This window comes from Cydia fagiglandana, chromosome 7, assembly GCF_963556715.1.
Source record: "Cydia fagiglandana chromosome 7, ilCydFagi1.1, whole genome shotgun sequence".
Lineage (NCBI taxonomy): Eukaryota > Metazoa > Arthropoda > Insecta > Lepidoptera > Tortricidae > Cydia > Cydia fagiglandana.
In genome coordinates, this window is record NC_085938.1 from 3,927,944 (window position 1) to 3,944,745 (window position 16,802).

The following is a 16,802-nucleotide window of genomic DNA, read 5'->3' on the forward strand; positions in this document are numbered from 1 at the left end:
TGTATTCACAATAAAAACGCGGTGATCTCACCACTTACGTGCAAGTCTATTAACAACACAATCTGATTATTTTACAACATAGACTATATTTCGTAGCAGTAAGGTTTGTTATCAGTTGACTGTGTCGACGAGGGTATGAGTCGCACGTGTATCGCATACATGGATGCTTGCGTCTACGTAAATGCAAATCGCGAGCAATTAAGGTGCCCGAGGTATTACTTTATGCAGTCATGCTTTAGATTATCTTGAATAGATTCCACAATGCGCTATATAATACATATCGCTTGAGAGTAGCCTCGCGAGAGACGGGCCTAAGACTCGACTCGAGCTCAACATACTTAAGAGCCCTTCAACGTGCACACTAGCGCCACAGCTAAATAATCGTGATTATTTAAATTTAACGAAAGATATTGAAATAAGGAGGCCGCTACGCAAAAAAAAAAATGTTAATGGCACTTTACTAGTACTTTAGCGGCGAGCTAATGTTCCGTCTAATGAGTATGCGATCTGTGATTTATGCAGTGTCGACGAACTCAACTGTCCGAGGAATAGAATAGACTAAAGTCGTTGAAATGTATAGGACTGACTGCGTTTTTGTAAAGCTAACATGACATGACTGACATTTGTAAAGACTCGCTTGGTTTTATGATTGTAAACTTGTTTTTAACACTGAGAACTTGATAGAGTTAGACCAAGAAAATTCTGCAACGATTTTGATAGCATACGCAAGTGTTATTTAATTTATACGTCATAATTTCATAGAAGTCTGACGTTTAAAATAACACTGCAGATTGAGGACATCGACTCGATTCGTGGAACATTGCACCGTAGAGTGAATTGGGTCAGACGTTCGTCAGTCGCATCTGGCAGTTCGCGGCTACACAAAATCAATACGAGACGTCGCAACACTCGGTAGGTTACGTCTCGCGATTTGAAGAGACGAATGAACGTAAATCACTACACCTTATAAAACAAAGACACCCGCCGCGTCTGTCTGTATATTCGCGATAAACTCAAAAACTGTTGAACGGATTTGTATGCGGTTTTCACCTATCAATAGAGTGATTCTTGAGGAAGGTTTAGGTGTATAAGGTTTTTTGTAATCCCTGCGAAGCCGGGGCGGGTCGCTAGTGATGAATGAATGAATACACGAACGGGTAAAGTATAAGGACTGTTCATTTTATTAAGCGGACAAACAAAAAAGTATATATTACATTTTTCTAATTCTGGAATCGCTTTATTTAGATAAATATAATAAAAACGGAAACCAACGCAAAACATTTTAATGTAAATATAGTATAATATAATAACATCGGTAAGATTTTCGTACTTTTACACGGTTGCTCCGTTCAAGTGCCTGCACAACAATTTTTGACACTTTTTGACAAGTTGTAAACAACATTCGTTTGAGTTCTTTCAATGTTTTAGCTTCTCATCTACCCTTTTTTAAGTGCATCTTCACATTGGTCTAGTGCCACTCGATGGAGTGGAGCTCCGGGCAATTAGATGAGTTGACTTGTTTTTGAACGAAATCAATGTTTTTCAAATTCAGTAGCTTCACTTTCTGACCAGCATAGTGGGCACTTGCCAAATCAGGCCGAAATGAAGAGGTGACATTATGCGTCTGATAGACGGAAAGTACTCGTTATTAGATGCATTATTTTCTGTAAATGTCGCAACCAAAGTTCATGTCGCAAAATAGAACAAACTTTTTAAGGCCACAGGAACCAATTGCCTTCCAGACAAGGACTTTCTTCATGAATTGGGCAATTTTGATGTTACTCTCCTCGTCGAATATATGATCTTCTACAACGGCATGGTAGCATCAGGGCCATTGGTAACGTACTACAGCAACATTTTACGCAGTTTCCGTTGTCCATTAAAATGCTACGAAATTTATCTTAATGTAAAATGTAGTACAGTTTGACGCTTCTTTTTTTCGATTGCTTTCGCTGCTCTGTAATTCTTTTGTCCATTTTTTTCTTTTTATGGGTCCATTTATTGTACATACTTCTTATATTTTAATCTGTGCCTACTGTAACGCCTGCTGTCTTAGGAATTTCGCGAACCGATAAGTAATTTATTGATTTTAACAGCCGCATGACAATACTTTTGTTTCTGGATTGGCCGGGCCGCTTCTGTGCCGGGATTTTGTAAAATCTTCAAGCATATGATGCTCTCCAAATGTTTTGATTATTTTATTCACGTTTAACTTGGAAAATTTGTACATATTTACGATTTTTCGCAGTGAATACTAGCCTGTGCATCCTAATTGCAGAACTAACTTGCTATGTTCCAAATTTGTTCGGTCCTTCGGGAAAAATATTTGACTATTATGGGAACAAATATGTAGCAATTGATAAATAAGGGATTGTTAATTATATTGTTATGAGCTGTACGTCAATTGATTTTAAATTCGCCGATTAAAAGAGGTGTAAGAGTGTCCGCTTAGTAAACTGAACAGTCCTTAGAGATATTGGAGATAGGAATACTATATCGCAATAGCGCTGATTTGTATGTGTATGAGACTGTTTGTGTGCGGCGTTTGTCCACGATTGAATACCAAAATGCGAGACGAATGAAACATTACTTTTTTTTTAAACGAATTAAAAGCAAGTAATATTACCTATTTGATGTAAAAATGTCCCCCGTCAGGCATAATTTGCTAAACTCATTTCTCTGCGGTTAACGCCTAAGTGAAGTTTGACTTTTAGTATCATTAGTCGTTAATACTAAACCCACACTACATATTTCTAATTTTAAATGCAACTTATGCTGCCGATAACGAGTTACGCATATCGACATTTCACTGTTTTAATCGTAATAAAGTAACTTTATAAAGATTTTTGTTTACGGTCCTCTAATATTGCTCATTAAATCCACATTTAATTATTTCGTGAAATCAGTCACAAAAACTACGTAGAAATCGGTATGAATGACCCTAAAGCGGCAACAGTACACCTATACACATAGACCTCGCTACTTACGCAGTAGCGCCGTAATATTGAAATCGCGTGTTCAAGGTCCCAAGGGGCACGGCGCATCGTTGTGCGCATATCTTGAACCTTATTGCGGAAGATATAAGGTCCAGTTAAGAGTGTTGCTGGGGTAGTGTTAGTACCCGTAGTTTGGCTGGCAGTTTTGAGTCTGAATGTGTTAGTGACTTCATGTTTGTTAAAAAAGCGAAATAAATGGCTTTTTTCGACTTTAAGGCCTCATTTAGACGGTGCGAGAACTCGCATGCGAGTTTAATTACACTGCGGTTTTTGGTCGGTCGGTTAAATTGGACGTAACCAGCAGTCCGCAATGTAACTAAAATCGCATGCAAGTTCGCGCGCCGTCTAAATCAGCCCTTAGAGCTACCGACTAGCAAAACCTGATATCAAATTACCGTTTTTCATTTCAGAATCTGACTGTCCGTCCGTCGATTGACTGACAATCTAAAACCATTACCGATTTTTAGCCCTTAAACCCACTTATGATGATATTGCAAATTAGGACTTGCACATAAAAAAACTTACAAAAACTCTCTTGCTCCTTAGGTTGGTATTCCATCTGTCTAATAGCTTGGTCCAATGTAAATTTGCGTCTCACATTTTGCTTAATGGGAGAGTGAGACGTAATGCACATGGGACAAAGAAATTGGACAAGTGGAATACCACCCTTAGTCAGTTAACGGGTAAATCGTGAAAGTGGATGGCAATAAGTCACAATAAGTTTCCGTTGCGATAAGAGCTGCCAGCGAGCGTTGCACAATCTCGGTGTTATTGTTGCTCGCTTCCTCTGCCGTATACGCGAATAGAAAAGTCTTAGCTTTTGAATTTGTATTAATTCGAATTGTCACTACACCTTATAAAACGTCTTCCGCCGCGTCTGTCTGTTTGTATGTTCGCGATAAACTCAAAAATTACTGAAAGGATTTTCATGCGGTTTTCACCTACCAATAGTGATTCTTGAGGAAGGTTTAGGTGATAATTTGTTAAGGTTTTGTGTAACCCGTGCGAAGCCGAGGCGGACACAGGCACGGCACAAAAGGACTCTTTTGTACCGAAAACAAAGGGCGAACTTAACCTTTTGAGCGGTACCGTATTTATTTTACTATATTTCTGGCACAAGAACTCGATATTCTAAGATCTAGTTGCCAATTCAAGAATGTAGATTGTTGTATAATTACAAAACATTCTTTATAGCAATACGTCGTCATGAAATCATTTAATTATGTTTACATAAACACAAGTGTCACAAAACGTGCACACCATATGCGTAAACTACACGTGATGTAATTACTGTAACTATGTCAACACTGACTCATTCATTTCATTCGTTTGTTCATTCAAAAGATGTTACACTTTCTAGCTCGACAGTACATCCTTTCAAAAGTGCGTTTACGAAGGAAGCCGGTCGATAAAGCGCATAAATTTATTTACAAAACGACTTAAGTTGCACAATCTTATAATGAACCTTAATTCTTTGGAGCAGAGATGAATTTCTCTTGAACCGTAGCAATTGAACTTTTCAATGACATTACAGTGACCAAGTCTTAAATTAATATAAACTTTAAAGTACGGGAATAGAGTTGAAAATAGCTTGTGTTGGTACATTTAAATGCGACATGCGTTTATCTAATTGAAAGAATCAGTCGCGGAACGTGAACGCGGTCAATAGAAGCTTAATTTGTACGTTTCGTTGTTTACTGTCAACAACTGGCACTTGCTCGAATGAGTAATTCGTGTAATTTCATGCGCGAATAGCCGGGTCCACACAGAGGACTCAGAGGAGCATACGCACGAGGCAATTTCCTTGCGCACAAAACGGCCAGTGTAGACGTGCCTCGCGCTTAAGATCGGTTTTCCTAGGATAGCGTAGCGTAGTATTTGTATGGAGACGGCCGTTATATGACGGCACCGCTATCCTATAGTTCGTTTTTTTTAGCATTAGAAATAAGGTAATTGAAAAACACATTTTAAAAATAAGTAACGGCAAATATGTAACAATTATGCATCTAATACGATCATTTTAATCATTTATATTCTTCTTCTTTCATAAGTAATAGTTTTTGATTTTTAAAAAGCGTCCTTCAATTAAAAGACGTCAAGATAGCTTACCTTCTCGCAAGTTCTTCCTAATGCTAAAAAAACGAACTATAGGAAACTAGAGCATCATGCTCGCTCTGTGCGGACCCGGTTAACGATGAACGAGCGTTCCATAACTTTTAGACATTCCCCATTCAGAGACAAATAAATAAAATAATCGTCATTAATAACAGCAACACTCTTAACTGACCATCGACGGACGTAAAAGATTGTAATAATTATTAATCTTCGCATACTCGAAAAACCTAAATTCCTGAACAAAAACTGGTATTGCTACATTTGCAACGTCGGTGGATCTTGCACGGGTAGCGGATTAAAACAACTGAATAAGCTGGTTTTACGTTCAAGGTCGCGACATTGTTTCGTCTTTGTGGCGCGGACTTGCAACTTTTTATCACTGTGATGTACATTTATTTATTTATATTAACATCCTCAAGGGGCCCACAGATTACCAGTTCGCCGGACGATATCAGCCTGTCAGTTAATCGCAAAAGGTGATAGTTCCGAACAACTGACAGGCTGATATCGTCCGGCGAACTAGTCTGTGGGCCCTTTAATGTCAATCGCATTAGAAACTAGTGCATTAATACTAATAATAATTTAGTGATCTGTGGACGATGTTGTCGGTCACACACTTTATTTTCCTTTGTACTCTATTTCTGTGTACAAACCCTGCGAGTTACTGTTTTTTGTCCCAAATAAATTGAAACCGCATAAGCGTATCTACCACGCGATTCTCGTAAACGCTTCTAAATATCGCCGCACATAAAATATGATCAAACCGACCTTTAGGCAAATGCGCATTAGCGAGCTCCCGGTGCAGCCTCTGCTCCAAGTCGTCGGCGGCGGCGGCGGCGGCCGCGTCGAGCCGCTGCGGCGACAGCGAGCCGGCGCCCGAGGCCCCGGAGGACTCGGACGACCACTCCGGCCCGTGCGCCTCGCCCGAGCCGGACGGGTGCGGCTCCTCGTTCAGGGCCCCGCGGTGCCGCTTGCGGTATTCGGTGATAGAGAGCTGCGGGAGAGGAGATATGTTCGTTTTCAGGGTTAGACGGAGCAAGAACTCCCATCGAGAAACGTTATATTATGGTGTTTCGTCGATTGAGTTGACTCTTTAACACATTCAGTGCCGAAAACCCGACTATCCCGATAGTAGTAGTAGATATTTTATGAATTCATTCCCAGGCCGGACGTCCTGATAGTCGGGATCGTGGTACTACTGCTTTATATGACGTAATTGTTGTGGCCTGTCGCGGATGTCTTGTTTAGATGGGTGGCAATGAATGTGTTAATGTACGTTAACTCGTATATGGAGGATAGTGAGCGTGGAGAGGATATTTAAAAATGAACCTGATTTTAGTTAAATTGAGACGACAATTTATAATCTCAAGACTGCTGCTTGACAATGCAAAATACATACACAAAAATTATCAAACGAATTTACTAATTTTTAAACTACGTCCAGTTAGAATATTTAAATAATCAAAGCAAGAACTTCAAACAATTGTCAACACTTTATATTTGTTTGGTGGAATTCCTTGCTCGAAAAGGACAGAAGAATTAAATAGATAATTTAATTCTTCAAAAAAATCCTTAGGGGTTCTCTCATTTTACGTTACATATTAGACTTCGTCCGCGCAGTAAAACTGACCCCCACCAATAACTAACGTGGCTTCCGCAACGCTAGTAGAATAAACAAGCATCTATACAGGTCAACGAACCCATTAGAGAAAGTGGTTCGCAGTACGCCACATGTTTTATGTATGTCAAGGCAATTACAGCTTTATGAACGATTATTTGTCACTAATTCTGTTAAAAATGGAATAACATTTGGTAACTGTATGTACAGTTATGAAATAAATGATAAGTAGATAGTTGTTGACATGCTTTTATCTGTGACCTTGAACTGAATTGTGTTTAAGCGAGTTAGTATTAAATGTTTTAATTAAATTGCATGATAATAGGAATTCGAATGCATAAAGTAATGCAGTTGTAAAATAATTAAGTTTCTACAGATATTTGTTTGAGTTTAAAGTTTGTTTGAAGTTAAAGATTCATTTTTATCTTGGTGGCAGATTAATTTGACGTGACGGAAATATTAGGAGCATTCCACGGGCTGTCCCGTACAAACACATTTTATTTCCTGTGTTGCGACTTTTTTCTCGGCATTTAAAGCAGGCGATTATTTTTCTGTGCATATTTTTGACCATTTGTCATAGAAAAGGAAACTCTTATGCCTTTAAATCTTCAGAAACTTCGCGTTTGTACGGGACAACGGTAGACAATTTCATGGAATGCTCCATTAGTTCAAACTGAGTAGTTGTGATTTGGACTGCTAAAAACGTACAGACAACATCAAAGATATATTTACACCTGTTGGACCTTACTCCTTTGTATTAATGCCGAAAAATATTGACATATTTCGTCGAACCCCAGGAAAGTGGTCACCGAAGCAAGTGATAATTTGACTTCCTCATGATGTGACCTATTTGGTCATCACTGATAACTCATCAGAATAAACTTTTAAATGAAAATACGTCACGCGCAATAGTGAGAACAGTCCGAATGTACTAGAAATAGTAAGTAGTTTATATGACGTTTTATTTAGTAATGTAGGTGTGGGTTACCTTCCTCCTGACAGGTTTGGGCTTGTCCTGCGGCGGCGGGTTGAGGCGCGGGTCGGTGGCGCGCGCGCCGAAGGGCTTGGCGGGCCCGGGCAGCCCGTGCGCCGCCCCCCCCGCACCCCCCACCGACCCCGAGCCCTGCAGCACCCCCGACAGCAGCACACTGTTATTCGAGTCCATGTTGCTCACGCGAGTCAATATCTCCTGCACGCTCTTCAGTTCGTCCACACCCCTAATACTATCTTTGTCGAATATACTAATACTATTGTCTAAACTTGTAGTCCTATCTATTGCACTTTTTATTATAGACGGCACCGGGTCCGCGGCCGCCGGCCCGTCGTAGGGCTGCGAGAAGTTGCCGAAGATCCCCGAGAACAGGCCGGTCGAGCTGAACCTCGACGAGAAGGGGAGCGGGCTCTCCAGAACTGAGGGTTTGTCTTTCGCCGGTAAGGATTTTTCTTCAGGTTTCGCGGGGGACGCGGGCACTCGCACCGGTTCCATCGGTTCCTCCGGCAGAGGGATAGCCTCTAGTGAAGGGATGTCGTCCGGCAGAGGGATAGAATCCACTTCGGAATGCACCTCCCCGTTGAGTTCGGACGACTTGGAGTCTGTATCGTTGGATAACGCTTCCTTCTCCTCTTTTTCCATCATCTGCTTGACCCGGGCCTTGAGCGGCCGCCGCGGCTCCTCGGGCAGAGGAATCGTCTCCAGCGGCGGTATCACAGATAGCGGGCCCTGGTCTTCCGGCAGGGGGATGTTCTCCGGCGCCGGCAGAGCCATCGAGTCCCCGATCGTGTACGAGTCGTGCATAACTCCATTAATCACCAGTTTGGAGTTCTTCATGTTTCCCGTATATTGTTTCTTTATAGGCCGCATCGGCTCCTCCGGTAACGGTATCGCTTCTAGAGGAGGAATCGGGCCCGGATCGTCGGGCAAAGGTATGTTTTCGGGCGCCGGTAACGCCGAATTGCTGATATCGTCGTGAATGTCACCATTAATCTCCGGCGACTTCGAACTCTCCTTCTCTGTGCGCAATTGAATACTGATTTGGTCGTCCACCATGTTGAGATCGAAGTTCAGATTGACCTTCTTCCGCTTTTCTTTCGGAGGTTTCTTGTTTCTGCTCTTGAGGAAGAGAATGTTTTCGGTGTGGAAGGAGTGTATCTTCTTCTGTATGTCGTCCATCTCGTCGCGCTGCGGGGACGAATTTCCACTAGTATCTGCGGATCGGGAACTGTTCTGTTTATCATTGAGCAGGTCCAACCCTTTGATATCACAGTTGGTGGGTTCGCTACTCTCTAATTTAGGTTGGGGGGTGACGGTGGTGTCGATGTCCATGGGGACGACCTTGTCGTAGTTGGGGTCGTCGGGTTCGACGTTGTTGTTGTTGGTGGTGAAGTCGGGCTTGGCCGGCGGGGGCAGCTCGTCCTCGGGCGTGGGCACGCCAATGATGCGGCGGATGTGCTCAGTGTCGGTGGTGGCCATGTTGACGTTGAGCACGTCGTGGTCGGGGTGGCACTGGTCGTCGGAGCCTTGGCCGCTGTCTGAGCGCGTGCGGTCGCGGCCGTACACGCCCTCCATGATGCCGCGCACGTTGTACTGTCGGATCAGACCGCCGTCGTCCTTCACCGGAGAATCCTCAGACGTTAAATTAGGTGACACCTCGTCGTGACACTGCAGAAAAATTCAAGAATATATAGAAGAATATTATATGACACAATATTAGAATTAAGTTGATGCGATACTTACAGGCACAATATTATTGGGTTCGCAGGATAGCGATTCTCTTGCTAACCGTCGCTTCTTCAATGGCGTCACTATTTCGTTAGGCGGAGATTCTGCAACAAACGCATCTAAATTTAAACAATAAAACATCAACTGATTACTATCAAAGTACCTCAAATGAGCATGACAATACGCACCCGCGTTAGGAGAGTCGCTTTCTTCACTGATGGCCTGTCTCAGCCACCGTTTCTTAGCACTATGCTGGGGTATCACAGTAGGCGTCGTTTCCACGACTTCAGTGGGAGGGGTGCTCCGAGTAATCCTCCTAGCCTTCTTCGGGGGTCTGCTTCGATCCCGGCCAGGGGTTCTGGGTGGGGATGTCGCATCTTCCTCATGGAAATCTGGGGCACCACTTAAATCGCCAATCATCGTGGAGGCAACTCTCACGAGGCTCTCTAAAGATGTGGCGGACATCAAAGGCGGTCTGTACGGAGATCTGTAGGGCGACGGCGTCCGCTCGGGCGAGCGGCCGATCCATTCCGTGGCCATAGTTTTCTTAGTTTTAGGCAGTTTAAAGGCGGATTCCACTGAACCGACGGCGGCTTCTACCAGTAAACAAGCTGAGCTTAGGCCGAGATCCTGCAACAACAAAACAAGAATTGTTAAAATAATATCCACTCCAAGTAGGATTTTTTTTAGCAAGATCTGTACACCCACAGTCAAGGTTGTGACCTTAAGATGATAATAGGTAATATGCATATTATTATCATCTTAGTTCACAGAAAACAAATACATGCAAAAGGAATATCGAATAAGGCACTTGAGTGGGTTATCTTTATTGTAAAGTCAACATTTTAGCTTAACTTTTAAACGTCAATAACGGATATATTTGCAGTTTTGCACTTATAGTTCAATGTCAACAACAGATAAACCTCAGCAGGTCAAATGAGGTATTGAGGTTAAACGCGCAAAGATCAACGCATATGGCGCTACAACTAAATTCATTCAGTGACAAGTGAGCTTTATTTCAAATTAAGCTTATTTCTTCCGCCCATAACTGTAGTAAGGAATCGGTAACTCTCTTTGTATATGCCTAAGTCGCAAAACTCTCAACTGCTTAGAGATGGCTTATCACTTATCGCTCGCTCGGATACCGAAGCGGCGTCCGGATCCGCATCTGCAATGAGACCGCCTTATTTTCCCGTAAATGGCTTTTACTCCTCGCTAATATTAGCAAGGTAAATTCTGCCAATGCCGAGGTGTAGACTTTGACTTGTGAGAGGAGAATGTGTGAGGGTTGTGTGAGAGAACCGAGGTGGTAAATTTAAAATAGTAATTAGTTGAGCTTACTTCGTTGATGGGATCGTTCCTCCTGTCGGCCTCGTTGTTGTGCGGCGCGCTGTCCCTGCGCTGGGGCCGCGGCGGCGTGCGCGGCTCGTCGCCCGACGTCACCAGGTCGCTGTCGGCCGAGTTCAGGCGCCGCCGGTTGGACTGCGATGTTGTGCGGGCTCGCCCTTTGCGTCTTAGAAAGATGTTACAATGTTTATAAGAACAGAGGGAAGATTTAATTCGTGACTTAATCTCTATGTTCAGTTTTTGCATTAAAATATATCGAAGGTATAAACTCTGCAATCAATATGTTTCTGTCAACAATTTGGAATCTACTTTCCTTTCTCATTTACACAAGATGATTCAAATGAGAAGTAAGTAGTCATTGGTTATAGTAAACAATTCCTTAAGGCATTAATACCGCCACTTGTACAGTCATCAGCAATAGTATCTTACACAACTAGGGCCGCAAAAATATGTGACACGTTCTTATTTGGAGCGCAATAAGAGCGCGTCGTATATTTTTGCCGCCCTAGTTGTGTCAGATACTGTTGCTGATGACTGTACTATCAAGAGATTAAATAAATAAATGGATGTCTAAAGAATAGCAATATAAGATAAAATTACGTTGTCGGTTGTTTAATTATATGGCCACTTTCAGTCTCCATCATCAGACCAAGTGGATGATACCTTATTCTCGTAGTTGTTTATTAACCCCTTTGGTCGATTCATAAATTGTCTTAAATTTTCAAGACTTATTAATTTGACATACATATCAAGTTTTATTTTAATATAACTTACTTCTTCCTCTTTTTCGAGCTGCACTGGAAGTCATCATCATCATCCTTGTCCACCGCATTTGGATGAGGATCGGATTCCCTCCGCTTTTGCCGTTCCTTCACCTCCTGTTTACGTTGTTCCGCTTTCTCCATGCGTTCGAACGCCTTCATGATGGCTTCCATTTTACGCTCCTCACGGGTCTAAAATGAAAATTATAATCATTAGTTAGAGAATACAGATTATTTTTTGAAGTTTTGTAAGAATTTCTGTAAAGGGCAAGTTTCACAAGTAAATTTTAGTAGGCAATAGAATTGAAATAATACAATTGTTTTATTTGCTGATTACACTTTGTAACTTAAAAAGATGGTCGTAAGAATGTTTAAATCAAAGAATATGATAGCCAATTGGGAAAGCAAATATGATTTTTAGTAGTTATTACACGTTTTTGAAAGATAACTTACCATTTTCTTTTTATCCTTGTCCTTATTGTTCGGCAGTTTGTCCTGCGAATCATCAGTTTTATCATCCAAAGAGTCCTGGTTCGTACAAGTGTTTCTACTAGACCTGGACGATCGGTCGTGGCACGCCGACTTGGCTGTATATTCCCTTGTAGCCGGTCTTTCATCGTCGAGTCCATCTCGTCTAGTCCTACGCTCTCTTTCTTCCACTTTGGGTGTCTCCTTCTTTGGACTCTCTTGTTTAACTTCTTTAGGCTCTTCCTTTATTTCCTCTTTAACTTCCTCTTTCGGCACCTCTTGTTTTACAGGTTCTTCATTAGATTCAGGCTCTACCTTAGTTTCTTCTTTTTGAGGTTTCACTTCCTCTTTGATTGGTTCCGGTTCTGCCTTAATCGGTTCCGGTTCAGGTTGAGGCTCTGGTTCTGGGACCGGTTCTACCGGTTTCTCCTCCTCAGTCTCCATTTTCACGTAATCTGGCTCGTCTATCTCCGGTTTCATCTCCTCTTTGGCCGTTAAATCCATTTCTGGTTTGATATCTTCTGGGGTCTCTGTTTTCATTGGCTGGTCAAAGTTGAGGGCCATGATGGCGCTTTTTACGGGAGACATTGGTGAGTATTCGTATTTTATGGGTGATTTCTTTTCTATTTTGATGGGTGTTACTGGGCAAGGGTATTCTTTAGCCGGGGATGCTAGAACGGGTGCCAGCGGTGGCGACGCAGGGGAAGATGAGCTGGAACACCTATTCCTACTCCTCTTTTCTCTTGGAGGGTAATCGATGCTTTTCCTCGCAACTAGCGAGGAATTTAAACCGTTGACCTTGCAGTGTTTAGGGTTGCCACAAGCGCACGGCTGCTTGCTGCCGTTAGTGTCGTGTCCGACTGTTATTTCAGTATTCGACGGGATCGTCCCAATAGTGTATAAGTAGACGTGTAGCGCGCCTTTGATTATGCAGTGTTGGAGTTCCGCGTTGGGTTTGCAAGATCTCCTAACAAACCGGGCTTCATTGCCATATGTTCTTGTATCGATACAGATCTGCGTGTTATCTTTAGGCAGTCTATAGAAGAAGACGAAAGGCCCAGGTTTCTGGCTGCCCGCACGCGCTGAATTCTGTAACTGCGGCCTGTGCTGGTTCGACAGCATATATTTCCCTCTAAGCTCTATAACTGGCGTGTTTTCTTTCAAGTCTTTTGTCGCAATAAGGATTTTGCCGCCCGCGTGCGGCACAGTGGTACACAAATGCGCCGTGATAGCGGATGACATGTTCGGCGTGTTGCCTAGTTTACTGCTGTATTTCATTATTTTCGCCCTCAGTTCAGGGCTGTAATGGTTAGTCATAGCCTGCTCAAATGATTCTCCCCAGTGTGATTGGCTGGATACGCTCGAGGTATACTTGCTGCGGTTCATTATCATCTCCTTCTTGCGTTTGACCCTCTTTTCTGTAAGTTTTCTCTTGGTGCCTTTTCTGACAACTTCGGCCTTCTTAGGGCGCTTAGGGCCGCGTTTGGGTAGATTGAGGGTCGGCTGCGGCATCGGGGGTAGCGGTGGTAGCGTAGGCACGGCAGGGGAGGCCGAATTATACGTGGTGACACAAGACCCGCTAGTGTCAGTGTAAGTGGTGACAGTGAGGAGTCGCTTGCGACGCGCTCCGGGCACCCTGGTGCTTTCTGAAGAGTCCGTATCGGAAGCGCCAAGCGCGCTAAGTTCCTCTCGCTTGCGCAGCTGGATCGCTCGCGCGTGCCTTCGGTCAACGGCTCGAGGTTGGCACAGTTCACACATGTAGGCATCGGGGATGTTGTTCCGGTCGATACCCATGCAGTCAACGTGCTGCCATTCGCCGCAGCGGTCGCAGCAGATCATGTATCCGTCGTCGTGCGTGAACTCGCAGACGCATCGAGTTTTTCCTTCCTCCTCGCCTTCAGGGGCGGTTTCGGTGTCGCTGCCGCCGGCGGCGGGGCGACGGTCGCCGTCGATCGACGAGATGACGGAGGCGGTGTCGTCGTCTTGAATCGCCGGGGGCTTGTAAGTTAAAGCGCTCAGGGGCAGGGGCGGCGCGGCGGGAATGGGCGCCAGCAGGGGTGCCGGCGGTTCGTAAGGCGCGGTGGACATGATGACCGGCGAGTGCCTCTTCACCGGGCTCGGAGGCGTCGGCAGCGTCGGCAGCGGCGGCGGCGACGCGACGGCGGGCGGCAGCGGCGGCGGCGGCGCGGGCGCGGGCGGCGCGGGCAGCTTCTGGCCGGGCGCCGCGTACGTGTGGTCGAGCATCACGAGCGCCAGGTCGTGGAAGGTGTACCGCTGTAATTCTTCCGACAGATTCGGCCGCTCCTCGCTGCCGATTATATCGTCCGCGGTTAAACGAGTCGACTTGTCCCCGCTGAAACAGGAAGGAAACATTAGTCTTAGCATTGAAATTTACAAAATATTGTCTATAAAAGTTCGCCTATCGTTAATGTTTGTAATCTTGCAAAAAAAGAGCTTACGAAATAACTATTTTGAGTAAACATCATTCAGCATTATGATACTAAAAATATAGCAAGCCCTTATACGGAAATTTAAAAAAAGTGATACGAGGAGTAAGCACTTACAACACAATCCTCCTTTGATTAATCGGTTTTGGCTCCATAGGTTCCTCCACAGGTTGAGGAGGTGGTATAAGTGGAGAATTTGCACTGGGATGCAGCATCAGCTTGGGCTGCGCTAGCGATTGCAATATCTGTGCAGTCAGTTGCTGGTTCGCTGACACTTGAGACACAGTAGAGAGCTGATTGTCTGTCGGAGTATATGTCTGTACATATCTTAAATTGGGCGTGGCACCAGACTGGACGTAGTGAGGCCCGCGCGGCATACTTGTGCTTATAGGCGCTGTGGATATAAGCACGGGCCCACAGGGCGATTGGAGAACCAACCTCTCCCCTTTAGAAGGCAACTTTTGAATCTGATGATGACTCTTATGTGTCGGACTACCCACTTTCTGTATGATCTTGGATGTGTTTGAGTCCACTACACCATATATCGGCTGCTGGTTCTTATATGTAGCCACACTAGCGACAGGCCAAGTCTTGGACTCTGATTTATGCGCGGTGCCTGCCTGCTGTATTATCTTGATAGCTCTCGATTGATTCTTCTGTCCCGAGAGCTGTCCGGAATTTTTTGCCTGTTTCAAAGTATTTACAGATTTTCTGCCCGAGTGAACGGACATCTTGTTAGGGCCAGAGACGACCCGCGATAGTATATGGCACTGCGTGTTGCCCGACGAGGCCGCGACCACGGCATTTAAGTTAGCACCATTGTTCACTTTGCCCAGAGATTTCAAATTCGAGCTTTTTGTGAAAGTGTGACTATAAGAAACGTTTTTAATAGGGCTGCTGATTACTTGAGGTGACAACGTAGAACAGCCGATTAGAGACTGACTCTTTGGAGGCTTTGAGCATAGTACTGAATTATTTAAATGCTTTTGTGACATCACATTAGTGCTCAACTTGTACACATGGTTCTGAGTGCCATACACTGGTGAGGCGAGCTCTTTGCCCTGGGTTATATACTGTGATGAATAACTTGTGTTCTTTGGGATAGATATGTTGCTCAAAATTTGCACTTTTGATGATTTGGGTCGGCTCGCATAGCTAGTTTCCGTTACTATATTTGTCCGTCTTCCCAATTGATTTGTATCATTGACATAGCTTTCACTGGTTATAATGATCTGTGATAGACCAGATTGTGATCTCTCCTCTTCACTTTTGCTGTCGGTAGGAGCAGCGCTAGTGAGAATAGTAGGCAGCCAGAGAGTCTGATTGCCCACATCTTGTGATACATTTTGAATAGCTGTAATGTTGCTTACAGTGGCATCTACATTTATAGTGAAGTTCTGTGGCAGTTTTGCGACATTCTGAACAATTGCTGTGTTCAGTGGAGCCTGGATGAGAGTGGCACTTGTGTTTTCATAGTTGCCATCACCAGAGTCATCTCCATCTTGAATAATAGGGTAAGTGATGCGTCCTACATTATCAAGGCCTTCCTCAATCCTTACAAGTCCGGATAGTGCATCTACAGACATCTCTGTGTCCCGTCTCTTGTCAGTAATGTGGTATTCTACTTCTTTATCAATATTACTGCGTGCAGACTGGATAATACTTTCAGGGTGAGTAGAATCAGGTTCAGGGTCACCATCGGTGGGGGAAAGGGGCAGAGCCCTTAAAACTGGAGTTCTAATGCTTGGTACACTCATATTATCTGCTAATTTATGTTCCATAACATGTTCATACACATTTTCACTGGAGGTGGCCGGCCGGTAATCCTGTAACAAAGTTTTGGCAAATTAAGCTTGTTGTATATTTGAACACATGCATATTCCTCACATTATAGTTGTAACAATGTCAGCTGTAAAATAACTTAGCATATTTAATGAAGTACACAATGTATGCAATCTGACGCAGTAATATTTCAGAAACATTTTGTACAGCTTAAATATTAACAAAATTAATAGTTTGTGTCAGTGAACCCATGAATTTACAATTGTCATCATAATGTTATATCTTAGGGTTTCATGTTGTTCATATCGAAGTTTTGTTTATTTATGTAAGGATGTGGTGATAATATTATTATGTGAACCTGTTTGCATTATCAATAAATCCTTATTACTACACTTACCCAATATATAAAAATGTTACATGAATAATGATAAGACTACTAATCCTAATAGGTTATTAAAAATGCACCTTGGTTTCAAAATCTTTATTAAACACAACACTCAAAACAGTAGAAAACAGTTGCAGAACAAAAGTAAACTGATAAAATCTTTA

At 43.4% G+C, this 16,802-nt stretch overlaps 1 protein-coding gene across 1 annotated transcript in view; it reads right to left on the bottom strand.

Annotated features, from left to right (window-relative positions):
• The window catches only part of LOC134665701 (uncharacterized), a 32,047-nt gene that overhangs the window by 14,087 nt on the left and 1,158 nt on the right, over positions 1-16,802 (bottom strand). The window contains exons 3-10 of the mRNA XM_063522660.1: positions 14,589-16,297; positions 12,010-14,377; positions 11,570-11,748; positions 10,790-10,961; positions 9,637-10,078; positions 9,464-9,567; positions 7,718-9,388; positions 5,880-6,105 (exon numbers count right to left, since the gene is read on the bottom strand). Coding sequence (XP_063378730.1) covers positions 5,880-6,105; positions 7,718-9,388; positions 9,464-9,567; positions 9,637-10,078; positions 10,790-10,961; positions 11,570-11,748; positions 12,010-14,377; positions 14,589-16,297 — 6,871 coding nt within the window. The remainder of the gene's footprint in view (positions 1-5,879; positions 6,106-7,717; positions 9,389-9,463; positions 9,568-9,636; positions 10,079-10,789; positions 10,962-11,569; positions 11,749-12,009; positions 14,378-14,588; positions 16,298-16,802) is intronic.